Raw genomic sequence first — 26635 nt, 5'->3', positions numbered from 1 at the left:
GTATTTAAACGGTATCTTGAGGCAGGACTGCGGACACTGTTTGCCTATTTGCTTACATGTCAACAGATTTTCCTAGTGTTACAGCTTACCTGCTTTGATAGGAATCCTAACCTTACAACAGGAAAAAATAAACACATTGTTTAAAACAGCAGTGTAATGCAGCATGGGTTATAAAAAACTATATTCTAAATTCACATCTAAACCCTAGGTTCATACAAGGGCTTGTATGTATACACCTGGGGGCCCACTTAAGATCTGGAAAGCAGGTTATTGATGTTGTATGTCATGAACTCAGTTGGAAAAGTAATCTTGTTCAGGTTATGTAAAAGACAATTACTCTTAATCCCTTTGAATGTGTGGTTTTATCTCGGAATACGACACGTGCCAAATCACAGTCTTCAATATCTGATATACGGTTCTAGCACTGTTTGGAGTTTAGGTTTTAGAAGATAAGTATAGTATCTCCTAAAATAAACATAAGGCATACAAAGAAGCATCAATGAAAGCTTGTTAATGAGGGACTGGAATGAGAAATGGAATGTAAAATCTTACATTTGATGTTTTAAATCTTGATTCAGATCTTTGTAGGAGTAACCCTTAGCTAAGATTAAAAAGAAAATAATGAAAAGCCCCCAATAAAAGGTTGCAAGTCTATTTTTTGAGACCCGAGAGAACCAAGAAAGAGCAAATGCAGTTGCTTTTCCCTTGTGCGTTTCTGAAGTAATGTACTGTGTGAATGTTGGTAATCTTCCTGCTGTACAAAACTAAGACCTAGTTTTACCTAGCAATCTTTACTGTTAGAGGATGTATAAGTAGTTTGGAGGACTTAACTTGAATTCTGGATTTTGGGTTAACCTTGCAGAACTGGCAGTTAAATAAATGTTGTGGGGTTTTTTTTTGTTTCTTTGTAAGCTGAGGATATTTGGGATGGAAGTCACTATGGGAGAACAATGGAGATAACACAATCTTGGTCAGTTTTTAATTTAAAACTGTTCTCACAATACAGGTACATATGTATATATCTTTATATGTGCAGCAGGAAGACTTTCAAATTTCTCTCATCATGCAGGGGAATTTGATACAATAAAGTTATTTAATTAAACCTGCCTTTTTAGTTCAAGTAGGTACTTCACCTATAGGGTTTAATTCTATTTGAGCCTGTCTGCAAAATTGCTGAGAACTGTGGTATCTTGAGAAGGTTTTGATACTATGCATACTGATGTCTCCAGGCCCTAAGATGTTGTAGGTTGCATATACATGAGAGTTTTCAAGCTTTAAACAGGCAGTAACTGACAATTCAAAGACTCTTTCTTGAGGCCATTAATTGACAATCGTAATAGATGACAATTCTCATGCATACACAACCACTGTCAAAAAGCTTAAAAGCAGGCATATGAAGTTGGATATCCTATCTGAGCTTCCTTTGGCTTTGATATTCATTAGTGCACCTGCAAAAGTGCATTTAATCTGTGGGACTCACTCAAATATCTGTAAAGGCATTTGCAAACACAGATGAGTTCTGTTGTCATTCCTCCTTGTGTGCTGAATTGTGGCTTAACACTACCTAGTGCTTTTTCTGGGGTTTACTGAAATTCTGCCAGAAGGTAAACTGGGCTGCAGCCCAGTGTCCACTAAGTTAATGCAAAGATTTGTGTTGACTTCAGTTGGACATCAGATAATGCAGCCTGTCTTCTCTTGAAGTTAATGTTTAGTGACTCTGAAAACACATACTGGCTGGAAAGGCTGGGTTTCAAAATTAGAATTCTGACACCAAATATATTCTATATAAAATGTTTACACACTGGAAAAAAAGAAGAATGAATATGGTTTCTTATTAAGCATAAAAATAATAGATAACGTATGATGAAGGCAGTGGGGATAGTAGAAACTAAAATGGAGAAGAGAAAGGTCTGGCCAATTAATACAATCACACATTAAAAGAATGGAGGAGTCCAAGATCCATGTCACTAAAGCAATAATCCATACATGGGATAGTACTGATGCATTCACGCGGTACTATTAAAGTATCAGACAATTTTTCTGCATTTCTTTTTAATTCTTTAAGAAACTGAAAGGAAAGGTTCAGCACATTATCCAAAATGTCCTCATCTATAAATATAAAACCCCAGAAGTTGGACAAGTTCTTTGGAAGTTTAGGAATGGGAATAGGCAAAAACATAACAAGGATTGCAGAGTATCACATACTTTGTTATCAAATATTCAATGTAATTCAATAATATAATTCAATATTACCAGACCATACTGAAGAAATTCTGAAGAATGGGGCAAATGAACACACATGATATGGCTGAGTATATTACAGAGAAAAGTCATTTATCCACTTTATTAATTTTTAAGTTTATGGTCTCCAGAAAGGGCCTTTTGAATTACTCTTGACAATGAACTGAAGACCTCTTTCAGATACATAGCCTGATCAGAAAAGAAGATGGGTTGCGAAATATTTAAACAGAATGGAAAAGCATGCTACACTATTATATATATCAGTAATACAAATCTATAAGAGTACTCTGCTGAACTATGAGGATCTAGCACAAGTGATGTTGGTGAGTAAGGTCATGTATAACTCTCCAAAAAAAAAAAAAAAAAGTGATGGAAGACACTGGAATTGTTTCATGTAGAAGGAAGAAAATAAGAGGAAATCTGCTTGTAACACAGAATGATTAATACTGTAGGCAGACCAAAACCTAGTCATCCTGGGTCCGATCCCTCCTATCTTATTTTGCATACTTACAGTATAGATGTCTATGAGTGAAGCAGTCAGCTTGGGCTCCCTTTATAGCAGTGGAGAGAAATAGGTGCCACTAGGGAATGGTTCTTCTGACCTGCTGACTTCAGTGACTTGAGAAGGGGACCCAGGGAGGGGACGTCTGCTGAGCTTTGGTCAGAGGAATCCCACACCATATATCTATACACAAGAAATCAGTCACTGAATCAGAGGTACGGAGTTAAAACTTGGCTGGATAAGAAAATATTTTTTTAACAGAACCTCTTACTGTGGAAGTCATTTTACACAATGAGTGGATTGTGTGTTCTGGCACCCACTGCCCAGGTTTGCAACATTCACTGTTGGTTGGGTGTAAAGAGAGACACAGCAGGTCTTTTCAATATTACCACACTTCATTCCAGAAAAACAGACAAACAAAATCAGTCAAACAAAACTTTCAGAGAAGACTTAAAGGATGAATTTCAGCTGAAGGAGACTGATCTCCCCAGCCTCCTTCCACAGACAGAAAGGCTCCCTTGAGAATAGGTGAACTAGGATTTGGCTCTGCATCAGCATCCAGAGATCCCTCTCTATTCCTGCTGACTGGAGAGTATGACCAGGAAGATCAGTCTTCATGGTTTGAAACAGACTCTTAGCTGGAAAGATGTGCATGAATGCTTTTGAGAGAAGATAATCCCAGGTTCAGTTTGCCTCGTGTCTTCCTCTGTGTTATCTAAAACTGGTTCTGGTGGTCATCTGAGTTGTTTATTTAAGGAAAAATACTTCGTAGTGTAAACCTTTGTGCAGTTATTTTAGTGTTTAGAAGATGGATTTTCTAAAAATATGTATTTGAAGTCTTATTTGGTTTGGCTTGTTTCAGAGTTTTACAGGCATAAAGATGAGTCAGGCAGGAGGGTCTAGGAATGAGTAACTCCCTGTCAGCACAGAGAGCACAGAAAGCCTTGTCACTGTCCGGTGACACAGCATTTGCTTGATACCGGAAACTACAAATTGCTTAATGGTGTTAGAGTAAGCCTGTTGTATTGCCCCTGTGATTTTAAAATCTCTAGTGTTTTCTCAGGGATTTGCTCTTTGGTGGTGTACTGTGTATCCCTGGATATTTTGCAATACTTTCCTGTTCTTCCATGAGTGCTGACTTAACATCTAAAACAGTGCCATCTTTGCCAAACAGAAAGTAGTGTCATTTTCACTTTTTTTTTTTTTGGTTTGTTTTGATTGCTATGTTAGTATGGTACATTTTCAGTTTTGAGTTCACTTGAAGGATAAATGACAGAGATGACAGGAGCGTCTGTTCATTTTGCTCTTGAAAAGGAGTTGCTGGCCATTCTAGTTTTGCAATGGAGCACAGGAGTAGCAGCTCCCATATATTACATCACTTTTGACTCCTGTCTTCATTTTTTGTTACCAAATTTTTAAATTTTACAGATTTGGGTTTTTGCTCTGGCAAAGTCTCATTGCAGGAATGAGTAAGGCTTTGGCCTGAGGACTCTGCCCTTGTAACATTACCTTTGTTGATACGGAATTAATTTTCCACCTGAAATCATGATCCTCTGCCTTTATTGCATTATAATCCTCCCCAGAGCAACCATTTGTGATACTGCAGGCAGATTATGACTTCAAGCGAAGAATAAGCTTCAACAAACAGAGGCAGATGAGCTCTTAAAGAGATAAAGATCCCATTTTCTTGCTACTAATAAACAGCAAAAGAGAAAAATATATAAAATACGAAGGAGAAGCACTGTCTATAACCAGACTTTTCTGGAAGTCACAGTGACTTTTTCATACCAAAACATAATAATCAGTAAACCTGGAAGTATTTTGAGGTGAACTCAGTGAGAGAGACCCACATACTTAAATCCCTATTTGGCATATGTCTCTAAGCACTTTTAGAGCCGCTTAGCTTCTACCAAATTCTTCTGTTACATAAACTTACTTTTCCAAAGAGTTTTATCCAGCTAATGGGGATGGGAGCGTGGTGAGGGAGTGGCTGCAGCGCAGGGTATATAACCATGCTTCGGCCAGTAGCCATCATTTGTAAATGAGTCATGATGCATTTAACATTTAGAAAGTCTCTTCTGATTTCAGAACTCAGAACAGATTTGCTGGGCATTTTGGTCTCTTAAGGAACATTTTCTTTTACTATGGAATAATCCCTGATGTACAGTAACATTTTTTTGTAAAAGAAAATTTCCACAAGAGATTCTGTTATAGTAGGCTTCCTGTGTTGTTTTGTCCCTGACATCCTGAACAGTCCTAGTATCACGTTGAATAATATATTACAAGTATCTCTTAGCTATTTCACAATATAGAAGGAAAAAGGGGCAATAACTTCTCCCACTGCAGTAGTGTGGCAGACTATCACAGAGATTTACCTCTTTGAATGTTTAGAGATTTTCTTCAATCTGTGCAGGTCTGCTGGCTGCAGTGGCTTCCACTACACTGCTTGTGTTAGTTGATAAGGACAGGGTTCTGCTTCCTTTAAGATACAGGCAGTCCGAGCCTAGCCCTACCTGTAGTCTGAAAGACTCTATTGTTTCAGTAGAATAGCATGAAGCATAAAAAAGGGATTCAGGAAATTATGGCCATATCTTTTCATCAAATGTATTTCATAGCCCTAATGCACAACATCTGTGAACCTCCCAGGTGGACTAAGTAGAGCTGGACTCTATTTGTGTCCAGTGTCCAGGAGTAGAAAGTTGCTACCTGGAAGTTACTTCACCTCTTCACCTGATACTTCACCTTGGCACTTCAACCTTTTCACATCCATCTGTTGCATGCAGTGTATATCTGTAGCAATGACTAGCATGTGTATGTAAATATCTGTTTGTGTGTTTTGGCTGTTTAGGGGGTATATTTACTTAATGAAGCACACCTTTAAATAATGGAAATAGCTGTCTGTCTCTGTGAGTGCCCAGAACAGACTGAGCGTTCTTCCCTTGCAGCCTCATGAACATTAGAGGAGTAAATCAAATTTGCACAAGGCGATACATCTGACCTTGTTTATGTTTATCAGCGTAACAACATTTTAGCATAACTTTTCTATGCTGATTTCCTAATTAAAACAAAGCAACAACAGCAACAAAACACAAAACCCAAAACTAGAAGCTAAGGGAAGGGAGAAAAAAGAACAGCAGGTTTATATGGAAATGTATTGCTCCCGCTAGTTTTCAGCTGGCAGGAACTCAGGATATTTAGATTCACATCATAGATTTCTGCAGTTTTAGCTAAAATCTCACCTTGCAGAAGTTTGATTCTTTATATGGACCATTCATTTCTAAGTGCTGGGTTTCTCACATAAGGGCTTCAGTGGAGATGTTTTACTAGAAGAAAAAATAAGGTGGAAAATTAGGAATTGTTGCATCTATTCTTGATTTTGAAAGGGAATATAGTTCTTAAACTGCAGCACTAAGGACATAGATTTGGTTCACTTATTCTGAAAGCTGATGTGACTAAGTGAAAGAAACTCTTATTTACAACCTGGACAAGTTTAATATGCTACTCAGTACAAATGACGCATGGCAGGCTCATGCACGCTCATGAGGGTCTCAGTGAAATGAGAGAATGCTCATTGTAAATGCTCTGCAGGTAGCCAGACAGGAACAGCATTATACACGTTGCCATTAAAGGAATGAAATTCTGTGAGGCTATGAGACATTTGGGATGATGCTCAGAGGTTTTCACAGCAAACCTCTAAAAAACATTTGTGAAGGGCAGCTTTTCCTCAGTTTATTAATTTGGCCAAATATACATGTACTTTTCAGATGATAGCAAAAGGCAGCACTCACTCTTAATTATTTTATTCCAGATGGTAAGGTCTCCCCCCAAACCCAGCAGCATCAGAACTCTTAACAAGATCTGTTAGTTATAATTAAGGGTTTCCAGCTACCAATTTTTCTTTACTTTCATTCTCAGGAAAAAACCTTTTCAGCTCATGCTCCCTAAACCAATTTCCCATGAGGCCAAAAATTAACCTGGAAAATTTTAATTATAAATTTTAAATTAGAACTATTTAGTTATAAATAACTCAAAGTGTGAGCTTATAAAGAAAAGTAACTGGAGTTACTGCTACTACCTGTGTCAGTAGTGCATATAATTGAGAAATACAAAACAAATGTGATATTAACAGCACTTGACAATAGATGTTTATTGTTACATGGAGTAAATATAGACGTTATATTCATCTAAGATGAGCATGCTTGTACCTGAAGTTGTTGTTAAGATCCTGTATGATTTTTCTGTTGTTACATGACTCCATTCTGGGAGATGTCAAACACAATGATTGCTTTTTCTGTTACAGGGCTTTAGATCAAGTCCTCGTCATGCTAGAAGGCGTGTAGCGCCTCGCCTTGAAGAAACACAACCTCTAGTGGAAGCTCACCACCTAAGTGAGCAGGAAACTTCTGTAAGGAAAAGAAGAATCAAGAAAAGCAGCCGAGTTCAACCAGAATTTTATCATTCTGTTCAAGTTACCCCAACTCGAAAACCTGTAAGTAATCTTCCTTTAGGCATAAATAGCACTCGAAGTATATTAGAGAGGCATGTAATATAATTCTAATTTTTGGGACATCCATATTCAGTTCCTCAATTTAAAAACCTTTTCAGTTCTCATGTTCAGCAAATCCAGGTATAAATTTATTGGACTGTATTTAGTATTCATGCATAACTCAAAAAAAATCCAATTCTGAAGAGGAGTTTTTGAATTTTGCATTTTATTTAATATTCACTCTATAGTAAATATTCAAGTAAGATATTTCACTTGATAGTTTTGTGACATTATTTAACAAGTTTTTATAGTGGATGTGTTTGTTATTAACATTCCTCACTCAGATTCATCAGAGATTCTATGTACTGAAGCAGAGTTCTATTAAATCTCATTACTAGATACAATTTTGAGGTCTCTTCTGATTTATACAATATTTACAATCTTTCTGCTCAAAAAAACTTGTATCAGTTCTTATCATTCTTTGCTCCTCAGCTTGATCTACACATAGTTCTTTGAATATTGACAACCTACTTTTAGTGAGGAAATATGACAATTCATCGAAACACTTACACGGTCCCTAATGAAATGAGTGTGGAAAATAGGACAAGGGGTAATGGTTTTAAATTAAAAGAGGGTAGATGCAGGCTAGACATGAGGAAGAAAGTTTTTACAATGGGGATGGTGAAGCACGGACACAGGTTGCCCAGAGAGGTGGTAAATGCCGCATCCCTGGAGACATTCAGGGCCAGGCTGGACGGGGCTCTGAGCAACATGGTCTAGTTGAAGGTGTCCCTGCTCATGGCAGGGGAGCTGGACTAGATGACCTGTAAAGGTCCCTTCCAACCTAAACTATTCTATGATTCTTTCTTCAATCAATGCATGTTCACATGAGCAAAGTCCCACAGTGTGTACTAAAGAACACTTGTCTGGTGAGAAAAATTCACACACACCTTTGTTTCTCAGGTCCATGTCAGAATGAAGAATAATCACCTTGGAGGTGACATGGCAGAGGGGTTGGACTAAATGAGCTTTGAAGGTCCCTTCCAATCCAAACTATGATTCTGTGATACTTCCTGGAGGCATAATGCATTTCTCTTTTGAATGAGAGCTCACTGCATTGATGCATTTACTGACTAACCTATCTGTGCCAATGTTAAGGGGCTTGAACTACTTCTGTTAAGACAGTATTATTAAAGAGGTAACTATTGAGCATACCCTAAAAAAAAGTTATCTTGAGGTTGCTCCAACCTCACTGCACCTTCCTACAGTTGTGTTAACTGAGCACCAAGAATTATCAGTGAGCTCTGAAGTTTGTGAAAGCATATTCCCCTGTGGAAGTACATTCTCTGAGAGAGCAAGAACCTTGTGCACAGAAAAGAAAGCCTGAGCTGTCAACAGCTGCCAGAATTTTTACCTTTTGGCTGATACATTTAGTTTCTCTGCTTTCATTTCACTACTCCCCAATTTCCTCTGTTCTCTCATGCTTCTGTTTGTTTTTTATTTCACTCTGCTGCTGTTCCCATGGTTTAATTTGATCTGATGGATTTGTCTTCTGCTCTTCTTAAGAGATATCTGCTCTTCCTTTTTTTCTCAGATGTCTTCCTTTTGCTCCCACCCTGTCTTGCTCTCTAGACTACTTCGTCTAACTGTTACTACCGGGTCTCCAGCCTCTTACCAGGCTCTCCTCTGTTCATTTTTTGCTTCTGGTCCTTTCCCCGCTTTGTTGTTCTTCCTTCATCTCTTCCATCTTCTCCTCTATTATTTTCCATTCCACTCATTTCTTTTTGGTTCTCTTTCTTGTTTGAGTATTCTTAATTTTTTCCATGATAGGCCTGTGCTGAGGGTAAGCCTGCCTGTAATTGCTGAGGCTGTTACCAACTGCCACTGATTACCAGCATAGGAAAAAGAGCATCAGTAGTGCTGAAATAGAGCTAAAACAGTGGAAATGGAATAAGCAGCGAAACAGGCTTTGAAGTATAGATTAGTGAAGCTAAGAAAGCTCTGCTTTTCCCCAAAGTCAGTAACACATCAAGGACTTCAGGACCAGCAAAGAAAAAATGTATAAGATTAGAAAATGTGCAGTGTTACTATATGACTTTACTTTCCTGTCATTTCATGGGTCTATGCTGTGTCTGACAAGACCTACCACTGAAACAGCAATAAATTCCAGATTTAGAGACAACTTCTCTCAGTGCTGTCACCATTACGTCACTACCCTGGAATTACCTTTGCAGTATATCTTTAGGTGAAGTTATATAGTTCTTTTGATAGCTTTTTGTTCTACAGCCTCAATGAACTCACATTTCCACAAAAAAACCCATAAATCATTACCTTTATTAGACTACAATCCAGAAAACATAAGTCACTGATTTCATTTCTCATGGACATTGTAAGTTTTTCTGAATGTATTATTAATGCCTTGGTGACAGGGTGAGTAAGGTTCATGCCATGACAAATCACTACAGCATTGTGAAGTTCCATGCAGTCACAATGTTGTCCATCCCGCAGTTTGTCGCAACTTTGTTCCACTTAGTCTCAATGTCTTGAAGATGAGACTTTTGGCCTTTATCTTTATACAATTTTACGTGATTCAGTGCCAGAAGTGCTCTTGTTAGTCTACATAATTTATATCCATTGTTTTTTCCTGTTATTCCTAGCTCTGTCCACTTGAACCACTTTAAATAATCTGTTTTATTGATGTTTACACTAGGGAAGTATTTTTAGGCAGCTATGGTGATATCCTGCTTAGTCATCACTTGAAAAAAGAGATGTATGATGTCTGCTACCTAGGAGACATAATTTCTCCTCATGAAATGGTTCTTCTTTTGATCATTTTTGTTGCTTTTTTCTTCCTCATGCTTTCTGTCCCTATTTTCTGACAATAGAGAATGGTATTTCCAAAGTAACTATAAGACAGCTTTATGGAAAGATTTTTTTCTTTGCTCCAGGAAAATTTTAGTAATCAGGCCTAAAATACGTTAGCCTGTTTTGCTGCTGTCTTTAGATATAGGCTTAAAGGCTTTTCAGATATTTCATTAAAAAATGTGTTGGATGTCTAGATGCTCAGCTTTCTTATTCCTGCTAATTTAGACTATTTTGTATTTGGTTGGTTTTGTTGTGTCTAAATCTTGTTTTGCAGTTTCCTAGCCATGGCTATAATTATCTGACTTTGCTTGGATTATTTTTCACTTCCTGCATAGCAATCTCAGATCTTTCCACTATTGTCCCTGATCTTGTCAGAACTAAATTAGGTGTAATTGTGTGTATGGGAGTAATCCTGCTGAAGACAATAATTGCTCCGCTTGAAAAGCTACATGAGCAGATGTTTGCAGAAATAGAACATTAGTTTTCTCTGAAAATTTCAGGGTATTTTTACACATTCCAGGTCATTAATGAAGATATTAAATATATTTCGTCCTGCTACTGATCCTTACCAGACAGAGTTCATAGCCATTTTAACTTAATTTTATTCATCTTACTGCAGTGCAACATCAACATAATGGTGTGTAGCTCACCCCTTTGATGGCATCTGCTTAAGTCTTGTGCCCCCCAGGTCACCCTTTCATTGGTAGTTCTATTATTTGTGCTGACATTCTCCATAGGTGACAGTTTTATATCAGTTTCAGACCAAGGGGAGTACAGATACCTATTGCTGAAATGTGCTTTGAATTTTTGAACACAATGGAGAACTCTTGAGAACAAACAGGACTATGTTCTTTAAATTAGCATGACTTCATGCAAGTCAAAGGAGCTTTACATATCACTGCTTTCAAGAATTGGGTAGCTGATTCTGTATGGGTAGTTAAAACTTCTGAAGGTGTAGAAGGATGTGCAAAAATGTCTCCCGTTGTGAGCTCGCTGCTGTGTACAGTTACTTCTCCAGGGCAAATTTTACACTGTTAAAATCTTGGGTTTTCATTTACAAGCATTCTGCAAATATCCATATTTTAAATAGTTCTCTGCTCTGAAGCGAAAATATAAACCACTGCAAATTATTAGTAGGTTTTCTTCCTGCGCTGGCCTGGAACAAAAAAATGGCCTTGAATCTGTGTAAACATATCTGGCTCCTGAGCTGTGGGGTCAGTTAGACATACAGTTCTGCCAAATTCTAATTTCACCTGTATGTCTAAGTACATAGTTGAAAAGAGATGCTGTCAAAGCGGCATCTTTTGACATCTCCATTGTTAAACAGCGTGAAGGGATCCTAAATTGCCTGACTCAGGAAGGCACCAGGGATTATGTAAGATGCAGCACCAAAATTTGCACTTGTGTTTGTTGTAACAGGATCACTGTAAGATGTGCGGCAGATGAGGCTATGGAGACTGGGGCATCAATAAACCTGGTGCCTTCACTTTCAGATCTGAAATCCCTGTTTCTACTCAAAAGCCTTGTACTTTACACATCCAATGTGTCTATTTTGTCCCAGCACTGTAGTGACAGTGGATAAAGAAGTGATTATCTACTGAAAAGTATATTAAAAAAAAAAAAAAGTATCTCTGAAGTAACCTACAAAAAATAAACTGATGATGGATAATGATTATTCAGGATGATCCTGGAAGGACTGCTGCTCGTAGGTATCCCTCAGTGTCTCCTGATGAACCCATTTCTGATTATTTAGAGACTGCCACTTGCTGAAGCAATTTAGCTCCTTAGAGGTGGGTGCAGCATTGCTACAAGTCACTGCAAGGGAACCGAAAGGATGGTCAGATGTCTGGCAGGACACATGTAAAAAAATCTACTGATGTGAGCAGCTTCGTTTGGCTCCACTGAGCCTGTTCCCATGACTGAAGTGAAGCCTGCACTGTAAAGAATCTGATGATGCAGGCTTCGAAGCAAAGCTAATTTTCTGATGCATGTAAAACCATGAAGTGCCCCATCCATGGTCTTATTCAGCTATCCTGGATTTAATTTTATGTGTTTAAGCACTAACATTTATGAGAAAAACAGTGTTAGAGTTCCGTAAGAAAAACACTTAGGAAGGTTTTAAGCATCTGAGACCAAGTAATTCATAGAAGTAGTCTGCCAGGGAGGTGTCACAGCCCCGAGCCTGCCAGTATTCCAGAAGAGACTGGACAGCGCCCTCAGACACATGGTGTGAACTGTGGGGTTGTCACAGGCAGGGACAGGAGTTGGACTCAATCCTTGTGGGTCCCTTCCAACTCAGGACATTCTGGGATTCTATGACTCTGGTCTGTGTATAAGTTGACAGCTTACTTGAAATGAAATTTTTCATATGGATTAAGTTGTTCTACAGGCATTTTTAGGAGTTTTGATATGTCTTATTAAATAATTGTCATTTTGTTAGTTTCCATTTATTCTTACTTTGGTGTTATTTGCTAGTTTTCCAATGCCATGATGTACTTTATGTGATATTTGAATGACCTAATACAGATGACATACAAAAATTACTCATCACCCTGCACAAGATTTAGTTAATTCCAAGTATTAGCTATTTTATCTGTAGACTGCATTAGTAGCTTTTTTATTTCAGTGACATCTGCTTGTGTTGGATTGTGTCTCCCATGAATCACATTTAGAAGCAAATATGGCAAAACATTATCATATCATCTTTCACCTTCAGCATTTTTATTAACATTGTATTAGTGTTCCGAAAACGTGTGACAAAGTTGTGAGCTACCAGACTTTACGTGCACATGTGCACACACATACACACATGTCCTCTCTCATGATAACCTGAGCACAGCCACAATGAAGAAATGCAGGGAACATGTGAATGAATATAAAAAGGGAAACAAGGACTGCATTTTTTGCAGTAAGACCTAAAGGATATTGATGGAGATTTTGAGAAGCACCTGACAGTTTATTAGCTGATGGACTCATCAAGTTTTTAACAAGATTTAAGCATCTAGCTATCTTAAACATTTTTAAAAATACCTCAAGGAACCTATTTTAGGTGTGTAGGATCTTTGCAAATATGACTGTAAATGCTAAATCCAGTCACCTCTGAAATAAAGAGAAAGCCTTCAGTGGCCATTAGGTTGACTTCAAAGGTACCTCTTCTTTCTCCAAACACAAGGTCCACCAAGAGACTGTTCACATCTCTTTCTTGGACTGCTGTGTTTTATTGCTTTTCTTACAGCAAATAACTCCTCACTGATAAATTTTCCACACAGTTTTGCACAAAGACTCCATTTTCCCACTGTTGGGCGAACTGCGGTGACCTCCTCCCTTGCTGCCTGCTCCCCATTTCCTCTTGGCTGCTTTTCCCTCTCCACCCTGCAGCTCATCTGTTGCTGCAGCAACTGCCCATTTCTTCCACTCCTTCTGCCCAGCTCCAGGCACTTCAGATTTTTAGAGAGATTTCTTAAAGGTGTATTGCCATGAGTTTCACTAGGCCAGGGAGGTGATGTCTTTACAGCTACTTTTTTGTTAAAACACAATGGTCATATGTTAAGAATTAGATCTGAGATTTAAAATTGTCATTCAGTTTTCTTTCTAGTGATTTTTTCCCCCCTATGGATGAGTTATTACAGCTATTAAGCATAATGCAAGAGAAGCAGTTAATTGCAATAGCGCTAATAATTATTGATGACACAAATACATAAAAATACATAGAAATAAGCATAGCAGTAATAGTACAAATCCACATTTAGAGGACTTTAACTGACTTTTTCACTGCTAGCTCTTTGGGAAGTTAAGGCCATTTGAATTAATTGTCCCCGTGGCATGATCACGCTTGAGTGTATTTACTTAGATTTACGCTTCTGTGGTTGCAAATAGCATCAAATCTATGTTATTTTTCTATACATCATTTCAAATCATCCTACACCTGTAGGCAAAGCTCTCTAATATGATAGGTTTTGCCTTGATAGCTAAGCTGATTTCATACAATCTTTATTTTCTCTATCAATTTTCATTCCCAGGGCAAATGCTTATTTAGTGAAAACTGGATGAGAGCTTAAACCAGCCTGGGTCTGTTTGATCTGAATTGCTGAAAGAGGGTCAAAGTGCACCATCAGCATGAAGCTAAGGCAGCAATCTTTCTTGTAGAATGTGACTTTGACTTCTGTTCTCTTTTATAAGCTCAGAGAAAAGAAAGCAGTGTAGCTAGTCTTTGGGGGAGAGAAAAAAGCAAGCAGCATAGCCAATTACACTCTTTTTGATGTAAAAAATAGTGCTTACTATCAAATAGACACATTTGGCATCAGTTGCCAGTATGGTGGTTTTCTCTTCCTATACTATGGATTATATTTTTGTTCAGATTGCAATAGCTTCATGATAAACCTGACTTTGCATTATACTGGTCCTTGGACCTGAAGCTAACTTTCTACTAAATTAGAAGTGAATGAGAGAAAATATTCTTCAACTCTTGTATCAAAGAATAGAGTTATAAAAGTCTGGCTTGAAAAAATCTCTAATTCTTTTTCTTTTTGGCCACTGTCATTTTGCCATGATTTGTATCAACTGGGATTTGTGTTCATTGATAAAACTGTAAAACTGTAAAACTGTACTACATGTATGCAGTGTAGCTTCACTAAGAAACCAGATTTTGAACTGTTCAGAATTTTTCATTTTAAAATCCTAATATCCTTCCTTGAGAGGTAGTAATATAAACCCAAAGTGCTAAAATGTGCTAGTGGTCTTAACTATATGAAACAATGTTTCATGTCAGTAACCACAAATAGTCAATTCCCTACAATAGCTGAAGGCAGGTTAAAAATATTAATCAGCTTTGATTTTGTTATGACGGTGGTGTTTGCACAACTTAAAATGACCAGTAATTGTCTCATAGATGCATAGTAATTATAGAGTCTAAATGCAGATGTTTCCTTTTCCTTCACTGCCACAGGAGTCACTCTTCAGAGCTGCATTGTGTAACATCCTACTGTGGCACAAAACCAGCATATCTTTCTATAGCAAGGGACTCCCTTATCCACTCTTATTTATATATAACATTACCTGTTATTATAAAAGAATACTTTGTCAAAGCCAAGTATTAAAAGATTAAGAAGTGCTGGAATTAAGGTTACACATGCAGCTTTAATTCAGTCGATTATGCATCTGCATTGTCATATAGACTTTAGTTGTAGGATGGTGTATGATTTTCTCACAGGATGTGCTCTGTATTCATCGTAGGATGGAAGTGCTCTTAGGATGACTCTTATGTGTAGGAGTTCTGCTTCAGAAGTTGTAAAGTGTGTAAATGAATAAAACAGGAGATTGCAGGGAGAGAATCTTTTATTCCTTTAAAAAGCAGTGAGTGCTGCCTTGGAGAGTGAGGGGTGGGCACAAGGTCATTGTGAACGTGCTGCACAACTGTCTTAAAATACATTTTATTTTCCATTTTCTAAGTGCCTGACTCAAAGCATGTAGTTGGGTTTATAAAAGTTCTCTAGCTGCCAGTCACTACTGGACTCCATGTGTGCTGTAGTCTAGATTGTTACTGAAACGTAATTCTAATAACTCTAAAAAATCAGATCCCTGGCATCTCAATTTGTCCTAGCTATCAAAATAGAACTCCTGGTTTTAGTTGCATCCTGTGTAATGGGAAAGATCAGTAGTAATTGTGAAGCAGTCAGATAGTACTGCACCACAAAACGGTCTATGAAATAATAATTTCTTCTTCACACCAGCAGTTGAATAGCATGAAACAAACCAAGTTCTGGGGCTGCCCATTGATCAGAAGATGACATACAAAATATTGAACAACTGTTTATGGAGTGAATGTCACCCGTCATTTGCACTAAATAAGAGCAAGACACTGGGGAGGTAATACTACACGATCACATCACAACTGCATCATAATGTACAAAGGAACAGGCTGAACTAAGGTTGCATGGTGAATCCTGAATCTGTGATTTGCTAACATTTTAGTGCTTGACTTTGCTGTCTTAAGAAAAGTTTTTTAACAAAAACTTTGTGTTAGATTTCCTACTTTTGTTAAAAAAGTAAACTTAAAACCAAAGCAGCCCTGCGTGGCTCATCAGCAGGTTTTGACACTTGAACCACAACACAAAAGATTCTGCTGTTGGTTTTGAGGGAGAGATTGACGATATTTTTATTTCTCCATATGAATATCAGGAACTCTCAAAAGCTTGCTAATGGCTGGAGTTGGGGTGAGATTTCCTTCTCCTACCAGGCTTCTTAGGGGGATGTGCTTTTGTGTGCTCATTTTCCTGAACATGGCTCCTTCTGCCCCATCTCCTCCAGCTCCTGAGCCACCACTGCTTCCTTCCTCGCTGCCTAGTCCTCACTCCTCTGCTGAGCTCAGCCCTTCTTTGCACACTCTGGCAGCCCTTGGAGCACGGCTCCATGGCACAGCCCTGCCCAGGCTCACCTTGTCACCTCCTTGCTCTGAGGCACTTGGTCAACCAGTTGCTTTGATTTCTGTGACTCCCCATGGCCTCTTGTTGTGTACTCCATGCGCACCTTTCTTGGTGCTTGTCTCTCTTCTCAAAGACCACCTCCTTACAGTTCCTACCCTCTTAGTTCAGAGTACCTTGTTCAAAGCCTTTTGCTGAGGCAATACCAGTTTCATGCCAGCATATCAGATCCTTAGCTCTCCCCAATGCTGATTATTATTATTAGTCTCAGCTGTTATCTTGCAGGTCCATGTCTCCTCTAGTCTTTATCCACAGAGTCTGCTGCTCCCTTGAATGCTTTTCAGCTGCAGCTCCCAGACTCTGCCGGTCTCTTTATTTGTCCCTCAGGCTGTCAGTCCCAGCGTATTTCTCCAGCCCTTTCCTCCACTGCGCCAGTTCCTGCGTTTGTCCTCTCTACGTTCAGATTGTTTGGCTTCTTCCTCTTGCTGGTTAAGCACGGCCGAGTGAGTCACGGAGAGCATAAAAGAAATGGGCTCCTGCCTGTTGGGTCTGGTGCCTGCCCTCCCCTGCTCTCCGTGCCTCTTGCCTGCACTGCCATCAGCCCACAACCACAGCAGGTAACTATTAGATGGAAAGATTAGTTTTGCCTCCATATCTCCAAGCTGGACGGATCATGCTCAGCTCCTCGGCAGGGACAGTAGGTGTCCTGAGAGCTAAGGTAAGAGCTACGAGGGTGGAATTTGCTTGGTCAGTCTGTGATGGTGGGGCATCGTTCCGGCAGCTGTAAGACCCTGAAAGTCTTGAGGGGCTTTGTTTAGTGGGTGCCAATCTGAAGATATTTTAGTTGATACATTGAAGATGTTTTAGTTGATAAATTCAAATATAGCCTTGTTAAAAAAAAAAAAAAAATCTGGTAAAATCACATTGGTAGTCACTGGGGCCCTAGGAATAGTTAAAACTATTTAACTTTGCAAAGAAGGATCACTAGCATTTGAGGAGAGATTAAAACAAGCTGACTTCCTCAGGAAAAACAAAAAAGGCTGAGAGGAGGTACAGTGCAGGCTATGAATGCATCAGGGAAGCAAAAAAATATATTTAAGGAAATGAACACTGTTACCACAAACCCAAAAGACTGGGAATCAGTTTCAGGTGGCAACTAGAGGAAGATTACTTGTAATCAAGAGAACAGAAGGTTCTAAAGCAGCTTTCTCATCGGAGCAGTGAAATCAACTCCAAACTTTAAAAGCTTTACTTTATACTCCCTGATGCCAGGGATAGCAGATGATATTTATATAATCTCAAAAACTTACCACTCTGACAAATGTAGACAGATTTTTAACAAAGATGGCAAAAGGCTTATGTCTAGCCTAAAGGATACTCATATTTGAAGTATCTGTCCCCGGAAAAGATCACTGGGATATATTTTATTGCTGACAGATAACTACTGGGTATTTTCATCACCTTGCTCTCAGGCATATCAGTCAGCCTTTGACTAAAAATTTTCAAGACAACTCAACCTTGAGCAAGGAGTGTTTTCAACCAAACATAAGGCAACTTACCATACATTTTATAAAAGAAAACAGTTTGATAATTATTAACAGTATTACTATTGTTGTGTAATTATAAGAATGTGTATTTTCAAATAGTTACATGTTGATTGATTGAAGTAAAGTATTTAAATGTTTTAAAACATGGGATTGAAACAGTTTAAAAAAACCCGATTGCTTAATCCTATAATGAGGGAAACTTATCAGTCAGGAATGTTAACAGTTGTTACTAAAAGCAGAATATTAATACCACTGTTTTAGATTTTCATTATGTCATTTAAAAAATTCTTCTAACTGCTCCTCTTATTTTTTTTTCTTGAAAACAATCTGTGCCCATCAAAGATTCAAAAGCTACTTAGAACTTAAATTTGCTCTTTGCTGTCCAGAGTGTTTCCATACTCTGATAAACCTTTTATGCTAGGAGTAATTTGCTTTGCTATTAAAACATATATATACTATAATACGATCTACAATAAGAAGTTTAGAAGGCTGAGGAAAGTATTTGAAGCTACATCATTCCTTATTCCAGACTCTTCCTCTGTTACATGGTTGGCCTTGTAGGCGTAGCAGGCAGATAAAACTGTGCCTTCCTCAAACCTTAGCTGTTGTATCATGTTTTTCTCTTCTGTGCTGGCAGACTAGGGGGATCTGAATGGATGCAAGACAGCTGCAATTAAAAATTACTACAAAATTTATTTTTAGGTAATGGGAAGGGGTTTTTTGCAACAGTTATATACAGCAGTCATCTAAGGTATATGCATTTCTTTTACAGAAATAATTCATGATTTTGAGACTATGAAATCCTGACATTTTAGATATTAGTATCTATGAAGCATTAATTTTGAAACAAGATCGTGATAACTATAATGGAAGTAGCACTTCTATCTTGCTGACAGTTTTAGCATAAAACTCAACTAAAAGACCTATTCCCCGTGATGTAGCTTTGCAGATACTCAGAGCTCAAAATATTATCTTCCTACCTGTAAAATCTTCAGTACCTTTCTGTTGGCTTCTATAATTTTGGTTAAATGATTTCAAGATTGAATCCTTGCAATTTGTATTGAAAAAACTAAATAGAGGAAATAGGTGATGAATGAAGAAATGGATTAAATATGTAACATATCAGGGCTGTCATGTTGGTGGTGATATTAATTTGCAGGTGACATTCAAAAAGAATTCCCATTTTTGTTAGCATACTTTTACTAAGCAGCTTTTCTGATGTTTTGGCACAATATGGTGAGTTTAAGCTGAATGTTATTTGGCTCCACTTATATACAGGTCTTGGTCACACTGAGTGAAGTATGCCTTGTTTTTCAATGTATTCATTTAAAAACAAAAGCAGGGTTTCCTTGCATAGCAACATACTTTAAACACTGTTTTTCTCTTAAGATTACTGTCTTCCTTGCTGGAAGTTGCTGAGACCTGTGGAGATTATCTTGGCAGTATCTGATCTCTTGGCTTGGTTAACAAGCATTTACAAATGTGGAGCATCTCTCAACTTTCTGCTTGTGAAAGAGATCACCAATAAATGAAGTGAATGAAACAGAAACTACTTGTTGTAGCATAATATTCACTGATTAATTTTTTTAGCTACTAGAAGATGATATTGCTTTAGACCAATAAATACTTGAGATTTGGTGTATTTTTGCAGAATTGGTACATGAACTACACTCTGGTTTCTGTTGCCTCCATTGCATGTCTCATCCAGGGACTACTTCAATACATTACCTAATTGCTATAATACTTAAAGTAGAATGTATAGGCAGTCATTGGAGCAGGGATTAGAGCCCCAGAGAGAGTGGAGTACTACCCTCCCTCTTCCTCTGTTTCGACACCAAGAATCTTGAACTCTTTATTTTATTTTTTTAAACCTGTAGCACTTCCACAATAGTCTCCTGGCTGGGTGCTGGGAGATGAAGGCTTGAACCCTGGTTTCAAGCTTCTTAAGACAATAAGGAAAAGGCAAACAGCTGCTTCAGTTATTTGATGGTTCAAAAGAAACTAGTGCTCTCTGCTGTTATGAAAGGATGACTGAGGACCAATTTCAGGAAGTTTGGGGTGTCTTATATCCTTGAAGAATGAGATGCTGCATCATCCTGGGTCACAAGGCTTTTCTGACTGCTTAGTTCCTACCAAAACCTCAGTTTTGCATCACATCGGTTTAGATGTGTAAGTAGATGGTTATCCAGTAAATACAATTTGATGTTACAAAACTGTGTTGCAATGTCCAAGTAGAAACATGGATCTAGCTGTTTATTCATTTTGAATTTCATGTCCTCAAATAACTTATTTCTTTCATGAAAGTTGCCTCTGTAAGGTTATTTGCAAAGTGGAGGAATGGTAGAGATTGACCTACCAGCATCCAGAAACAATCCCATCTCCTTTTGAAAGACTATGAAAGCATCAGAATTTCCTGATATAGATACAATTACAGGCTCAAAATGCATATGGAAAAAAAAAAAAGCCTCAGTGCTTATTTCCATCTTCTCCTACGTTTAGAAAGAAAAAAAAAAAAAGTAAATTCTCTCTACAAAGCGGTTATTTGTCCTGATGTTTTAAAAGTCTACCTGTTGGCAAAGGTGGTTTAACCTAGAGTCAGAGCTTTGGTTTGTATGCTCTGGTAATGTAGCCACTTTGAAGTGTGGACATTGTCTTAGATGACTAGCCCAGAACAAGAGAAAAACATTCATTTAATATGACTGTCTCCACTGGTGGATTATTATTATGATATTTTTTTTTTTAAGCTTAGCATAGTTGGTTTTACATTGCCCTTGTTTGTACTTTCATTTGTGTGTCTGGTTTGAGTTTTGATCATTTCTGACAACTTGCAGGCCTGGAGGACTTGCGTAGCCTGATTACATACATTGGATGTTTTGTATTCTGCATTGAATTATCATCTAATCAGGTTAAAGTGGTAAAGATTTACTAATGAGAACATTCAGTTGCCCTAGATTTTGTCTTACCTTTATTAAGTTATTTTACTTTAAAAGTTGATCCACTTTAATAGCATTCAATCTGGGATGTTAAAGGACAAAAATAGCCTGTTACAGTCAACTGATATTGTAAATTAGGAGGAATTCTGTTGAAACACACTCAGTAAAACCATGATTCTAACACTCCATTTCTGTTAGTATTTATCCATTTCCCACAATGAACATAATGAAATAAAATGTATTCCAGGAATTCTGAGATAGTTTAGTATAAGTAAAATATAAACAACTCTTAACTAAACTGAACATTTCAAGCGATGTTGACCTGTACTTCCCAACAGCTTCCAAGCCGAGTGTGGACTCACTGCAGTGGAAAGTCTTCTCAAAGATAAGATGTGAAAGTACAAGATATTTGACTATAATTCAGTTGGCCATCACAATCTCCAACATGTCATAAAGTTGGGGAATTTTTGCAATATGACAATAATTCAGTATCAGCCTCTCGGGAGCTTTTGCCAGCTGGATTGCTTGGCTGAGCGTAAAACCCGACCTCTGCTAATGCGTCCGCCTCGAGCAATGACGGTGCAAAACCCACGCGGGTTCTTAAGGGCATCAGATCCTATTTAGTGGCGGCTTATCTGATATATGGGGTTGTGCATTACCTTATACTGTTTTACCTTATACTGTTTTCCAGCTACCCCATCTTCCACCTCGTTTCCACCTGATCTGCAGTGCCTCACCTGTGACAAACGCTCCTCCTTTTCCCCCCTCAAGGGAAATCATGCCTTGGTACTTTGCCGAGTCCCTCTTACAAGAAATACACTAAATACTTCTTTGAAATCATCCCCATTACTGGAAACGAGCTCACTTTTATAGCACAGCAGCAAGTCTGACTCCCAGGCGGCTGCTGCAAATCACCTGATCACAGAGAAAACCCCAGACACTGGCAGACAGGAGTTTTGCTCTCCTAAATGCTTGTCCTGAGCACTTTGCCTCTCGAGACACAGCAGTGAGGACTCTGTGCAGTTTGCACCCCCCTGTGGTACTGACAGTGAAATAATCCGTTAAGTTTAATCCTGTACTCCGAATGCAGACAAAACTCCTTTTAGATTTGCTTATGTATGACCCACAGGCTTCAATGCACAAGCTGTTGTATGCATAACTACTATGCAAATTCAACAGTTCCTGTTGATCAACAATAGAGGCTACAGATAAGTCTTTAGGCTAATGAGCAGAAGGAATGCATAATCAGAGGCATAGAATAAGCAGCTATAGCATCTCGGCTGTGACCTTATGGGCCTTAAAGCTAAGCAGGGTCAAGCCTTGACCCTCACTAAATCCTGGAGTAGGCTAAGTAAGGATGTGTCTGATCAATATTTTAGTGGATATAAAAGATACATCTTGCACGTAAGCAAAAAAAAGTTGCATGTTATTGGCTGTTATATTTTCCACTTGCCTACAGCAATGTACTCTATAGAAAAATAACTGAAGTACCTTACAGATTTTGATTTTAACAGAATATAACTGATTTTTTTTTCACATGCTGTCATAACTGACAAGGAATCCTTTTCAGGATAGTAGAGATGTTCTGCATTATTTTGTATTTTTTTTAACCAGTCAATATGTTGCTGTAGTAATGGAATGCTTATTTGGGGCTTACAGCTATGGTTTGGAAAACATATTTGCTAGAAACAAAGAATCCATTGGTAAGCATGTTGTGAACAGTGTGCAAGAAGATAACAATTACAGACTTCTTATCAAAGCTATTATTTTACTGAAGCAAAACAGTTGTTAAGTTTAATTATAAGCGTCTTTGGAATAGCAAAGTTGATATTCTTAAAAACACTTGTGGGCTCAATAGCTCTGTGTACACATTACTCAGAAGCATCTCCATGCTGAATAAAAAAGTAGACTGTATTTAAGTCAGAAGTTGGCATTTCTCAGATGCCAGTTTGCTAGACTTTGCTATTATGAAAGATTCCTTTCTGAGCTTTCTACTTTGTTCTGAAAATGAGATACCATAATTCCTGAAGAGTTAGTAAGCTAAAGTGGGTTTTGTTCATTCATTTTGTTAATGTGTGCATTAAGTAAGGTAGAAGGACAACTTAAAAGAGGATAGCTAGTTGTAATACCCATAGATGCCAAAGATTGCTCTACCATTGCCTATTCAGTTTGATTTCTCAAAAACATGGGAGTGGGATCTCCTCACATAGCTTATGTTCTAGTAGTGTAGCACAGCTGGCCAGAACAGTCCCCTTTTTCTTAAAATTGACATCTCAATGGAGAATATGGAGAACACATTCAGTGGTGTATATGGAATGATCACCCAACAATGCTTTTGGCTTCAATGGGTAGGAGGAACTACAGAAGTTGTTGTTATTATAAAAAATAAGAAGGGGCTATTAAGGCCTCTTTTAAGAAAAGGAAATCCTGTTGGATAAAAATTGGAGTGTACTTTCAAAGATAAATCTGAGAGTTGAGAGACCTTCAAAGCTTTAGTAAGTACTGCTGTTGTCCTTTGTCCTTGCATATTCCAGGCTGCTACATAAACACAACCGAATATTGCTATAGCACCCTCACAACACCACATCTGGGCTCTTTCTAATTTTCATATTAGAAACTAGAAATGAAGAAGGTGAAGAAATTGAAGTGCAAAATCTGTCTCTGTGGGTCTGTGTGATCCAAAAATACTGAGGGTTGCTGAGCAGCCAATAGCAGATACAGGCCTGAAGCAGGATGTTCAGTGGTGGATTAAAGGGAACACTTTCACTTTTCTGGCAAAATCTGGAGCTAAGGACAGGCCATGAGAAACCTAATCCCGGACTAAGCACATCAGGGCCCTGTTAGCCCCACCTGGTACAGCAAAGTGCCCTCCCTGCCCTGCTGCAAGCTGTGGACTTCAGCTCCCACCAGGAAAACCTGGCTGTGACCACCCTGCTTTCTGAGATTCTGCAGATAGTTTTAGCTTATTATATGAACTGGCAGCAAAACATTGCTGGCGCTAGAACTAATTATGAAGACAATCAGATCTGTGTCAGACATGTTTGTTTTCCTGCACTTAACCTCTTGCTCTCTTCACATCACAATACATTGAACAAGAATTCAGTTAACTGGTTTTATGCATTCATTCCCTCCCTCTCTCACCTCCAAACTTCACCATGAAGTACTGTAGAAAGAGAAAAGAGGATTGAAATAGAAGTGAAAGAGGTCAGGAGGAGCAACCACTAATAGGAGATCTCCTCTTACTTAGCAGATTATTTAACTGTATGTTATTGGCAGTTTTATGCATAGCAAAGGGTACAATATGTTGTTACTCTGGATTATGCAGGTTTTGAGTTTTAAAATGGGTAAAATACCCCCAAATATAATAATAATAATGATCCACTTGTCCACCTCATGAGAACTGACAGTAAAATGGTTCTGACAGCAACAATGAATTTTATCAGATCTCAGTCACAGTACGAATTTCTCCTGTAAGTAAAGGTTCATTTCAAGTCCCTCAGGGAGGAAGAAAAAAGAAAAAGTAAAAAAAGAGAAAGGCCTACAAGACAAGCCTAAATTAATAGCTGTTTTAGTATTAAAAAATCTGGAATCTAGATGGGCTGAATGATGGCTGTCTCTACATAACAAAGTATATTACATCTCTCTAAGTTGAGAATAGCATACCCCTAAAAATCAACATCATGCCTGGATCAGCATCAGGTTACTTTTAAATGACTGCCACAGTAGGTCCCACATCAAATCACAGATCAAAACCATCGTTTGCTAGTTAGGTTCCCTGGAGAAACCACAAGTCTCTCCAATCACAAAATGCAGAGGAAGAGAAATCGCACCTTGCCCCCCGTTGTGTCCTGACAACCTGCGTATAACGCTGTATCCTAAATTCTCAACTTTGCGTTGAAGCGTTGTCATTCAGACATCTCTGTTTTGAACTTCGCCCTGAACAGTGAAGCCAGCAAGGCCAGCAGCCCTATCCCTGCAGTGCATCAGTGCTTATTTACATTTCTGGATGCGCTCTCTTTTCAGATAGCCGGGAAGCATGAACACAGTCTATAAACCGAGATCACACATTTGTTTGCCGAAGTCGCCTTGGCGTGACCAAAAGCCGCCTGTCGTTCCCGGCCACCCAAAGGGGCTGCTCTGAGAAATCGTATTTATTTCCCTGCTCCCTCCCCGCCCGCCCGCCGCGCTGGGCTGTTCCCGGGAGACCGGGGCAGGCAGAGGGGCCCGGCGGTCACAGAGACCCGCCGTGCGCTGCCTGCGGGCGGGGGTCTTTTCTTTCCCAGAGACGATTTGCACGAATGATTCCAGCAGCAGCTCGGTGATGGCAAATCTTTCCCTCGTCCTGCTGGGGGAGCCAAACGCTATCGATTTGTAGCCCGGAAGGTTTTGGGTTTTTCCTTTTTTTTTTTTTTTTTGGTTGTTGTTGCTGCTGGGCTTATTGTTGGAGAAGTGGGAGGCTCATTTGCGAGCCGGTTGCCCACCCGCAAGCCGCGGCTCTCCCCGCATATCCCTCCCAATGTATTCCCACTAAAGACTGGCCTTTTTTTTTTTTTTTGGAGGCTCAGCCTCGGTGCTCCGCACACGCACCCTTCTTTCCCCCTTAAATTCGCGGCAATGGTGAGCGGCGTCCCCCTCCCCTCCTTTTCCCATGAGATGTTTTTCCACGCCACTTGGGGCGGGTACTTGCCAGTGCTACCGGAGGCCCCGCGTCCCGAGCCGTTATCCACTCACCCTGTCTGTTTTCCCGTGCAGAGCTCCGGCAACGCATCCTACCGATGCTCCATGTCGTCCTCCGCCGATTTCTCCGACGAAGAGGACTTAAGCCAGAGGTCGGAGACAGTGTCGCCGGCGCCGGGGGACACGCTGCCCTGGAACCTGCCCAAACACGAGCGGTCCAAGCGAAAGATCCAGGGCGGCTCCGTGCTAGACCCCGCCGAGAGGGCCGTGCTGCGCATCGCCGGTAAGGCGCGGCCGACGGCTGATGGGGAGGGAGCGGGTGGGGGACAGAGGGACCTCCGTCCCTTGGCTGTCTGAACACGGCCCCTCCGAGTGGTGACTAAGCTCTTTAGCCGCGTTTTCCGCCTGGGTGAATTTGACGCGTGTGAGAAAGCAAAGCGAAATACACGCAGGTGCGCCCATTAAACTTTCATGCGAAAACGCATGAGCGGCGCGGGGGCTGCAGCGGCGGCATTAGCCGTTTCAGCTGGTGCCGGCGTTTGGCCGGGAGGCCGCGGGAGCGCTCGGCCTCGCTGGGTGGAAGCGGCGCAGGGCCGCCCGCAGGGCGGGGAGAGGCCACGGTGGAGGCGGCTGATGATGCTCTGCGGGTGCTGGGGCCGAGGCGCTGCTCTTTGTCCGTGCGGGGCTGGGGCCGCGATTTGGCGGGGGGATAGGGAGCGGGACGGAGCCGTTCGCTGTGTCAGAGGGCGGACGGGCGCTGGTCCGCCGCCCAGCGACAAATGATGTCGAAAATAGGGCGGAGGTCTCATCCTCCCCGGCGAAAGCTGGAAACTGCCGAGAAATGGATCCTTGTAAGATGCGGCATTCCTCGGTGCTCCCCTGGGACACTGCTGTTTCTTGCCCCTCTTCCCCCCCTTTTGTGTGCACCTCCGTAGGTCTCCTCCTGGGATACCGTTTCTGAGGAT

At 39.7% G+C, this 26635-nt stretch overlaps 1 protein-coding gene across 1 annotated transcript in view; it reads left to right on the top strand.

Moving 5' to 3' along the window:
- The window catches only part of LOC308038617 (dystonin-like), a gene marked incomplete at both ends in the record, with an annotated part of 310764 nt that overhangs the window by 8526 nt on the left and 275603 nt on the right, over positions 1 to 26635 (top strand). The window contains 2 exons of the mRNA XM_080341395.1: positions 7044 to 7232; positions 25746 to 25953. Coding sequence (XP_080197521.1) covers positions 7044 to 7232; positions 25746 to 25953 — 397 coding nt within the window. The remainder of the gene's footprint in view (positions 1 to 7043; positions 7233 to 25745; positions 25954 to 26635) is intronic.

This window comes from Nesoenas mayeri (genome assembly GCF_963082525.1).
Source record: "Nesoenas mayeri genome assembly, chromosome: 3".
Classification (NCBI taxonomy): Eukaryota; Metazoa; Chordata; class Aves; order Columbiformes; family Columbidae; genus Nesoenas; species Nesoenas mayeri.
This window is presented reverse-complemented; position numbering and strand designations above follow the sequence as displayed.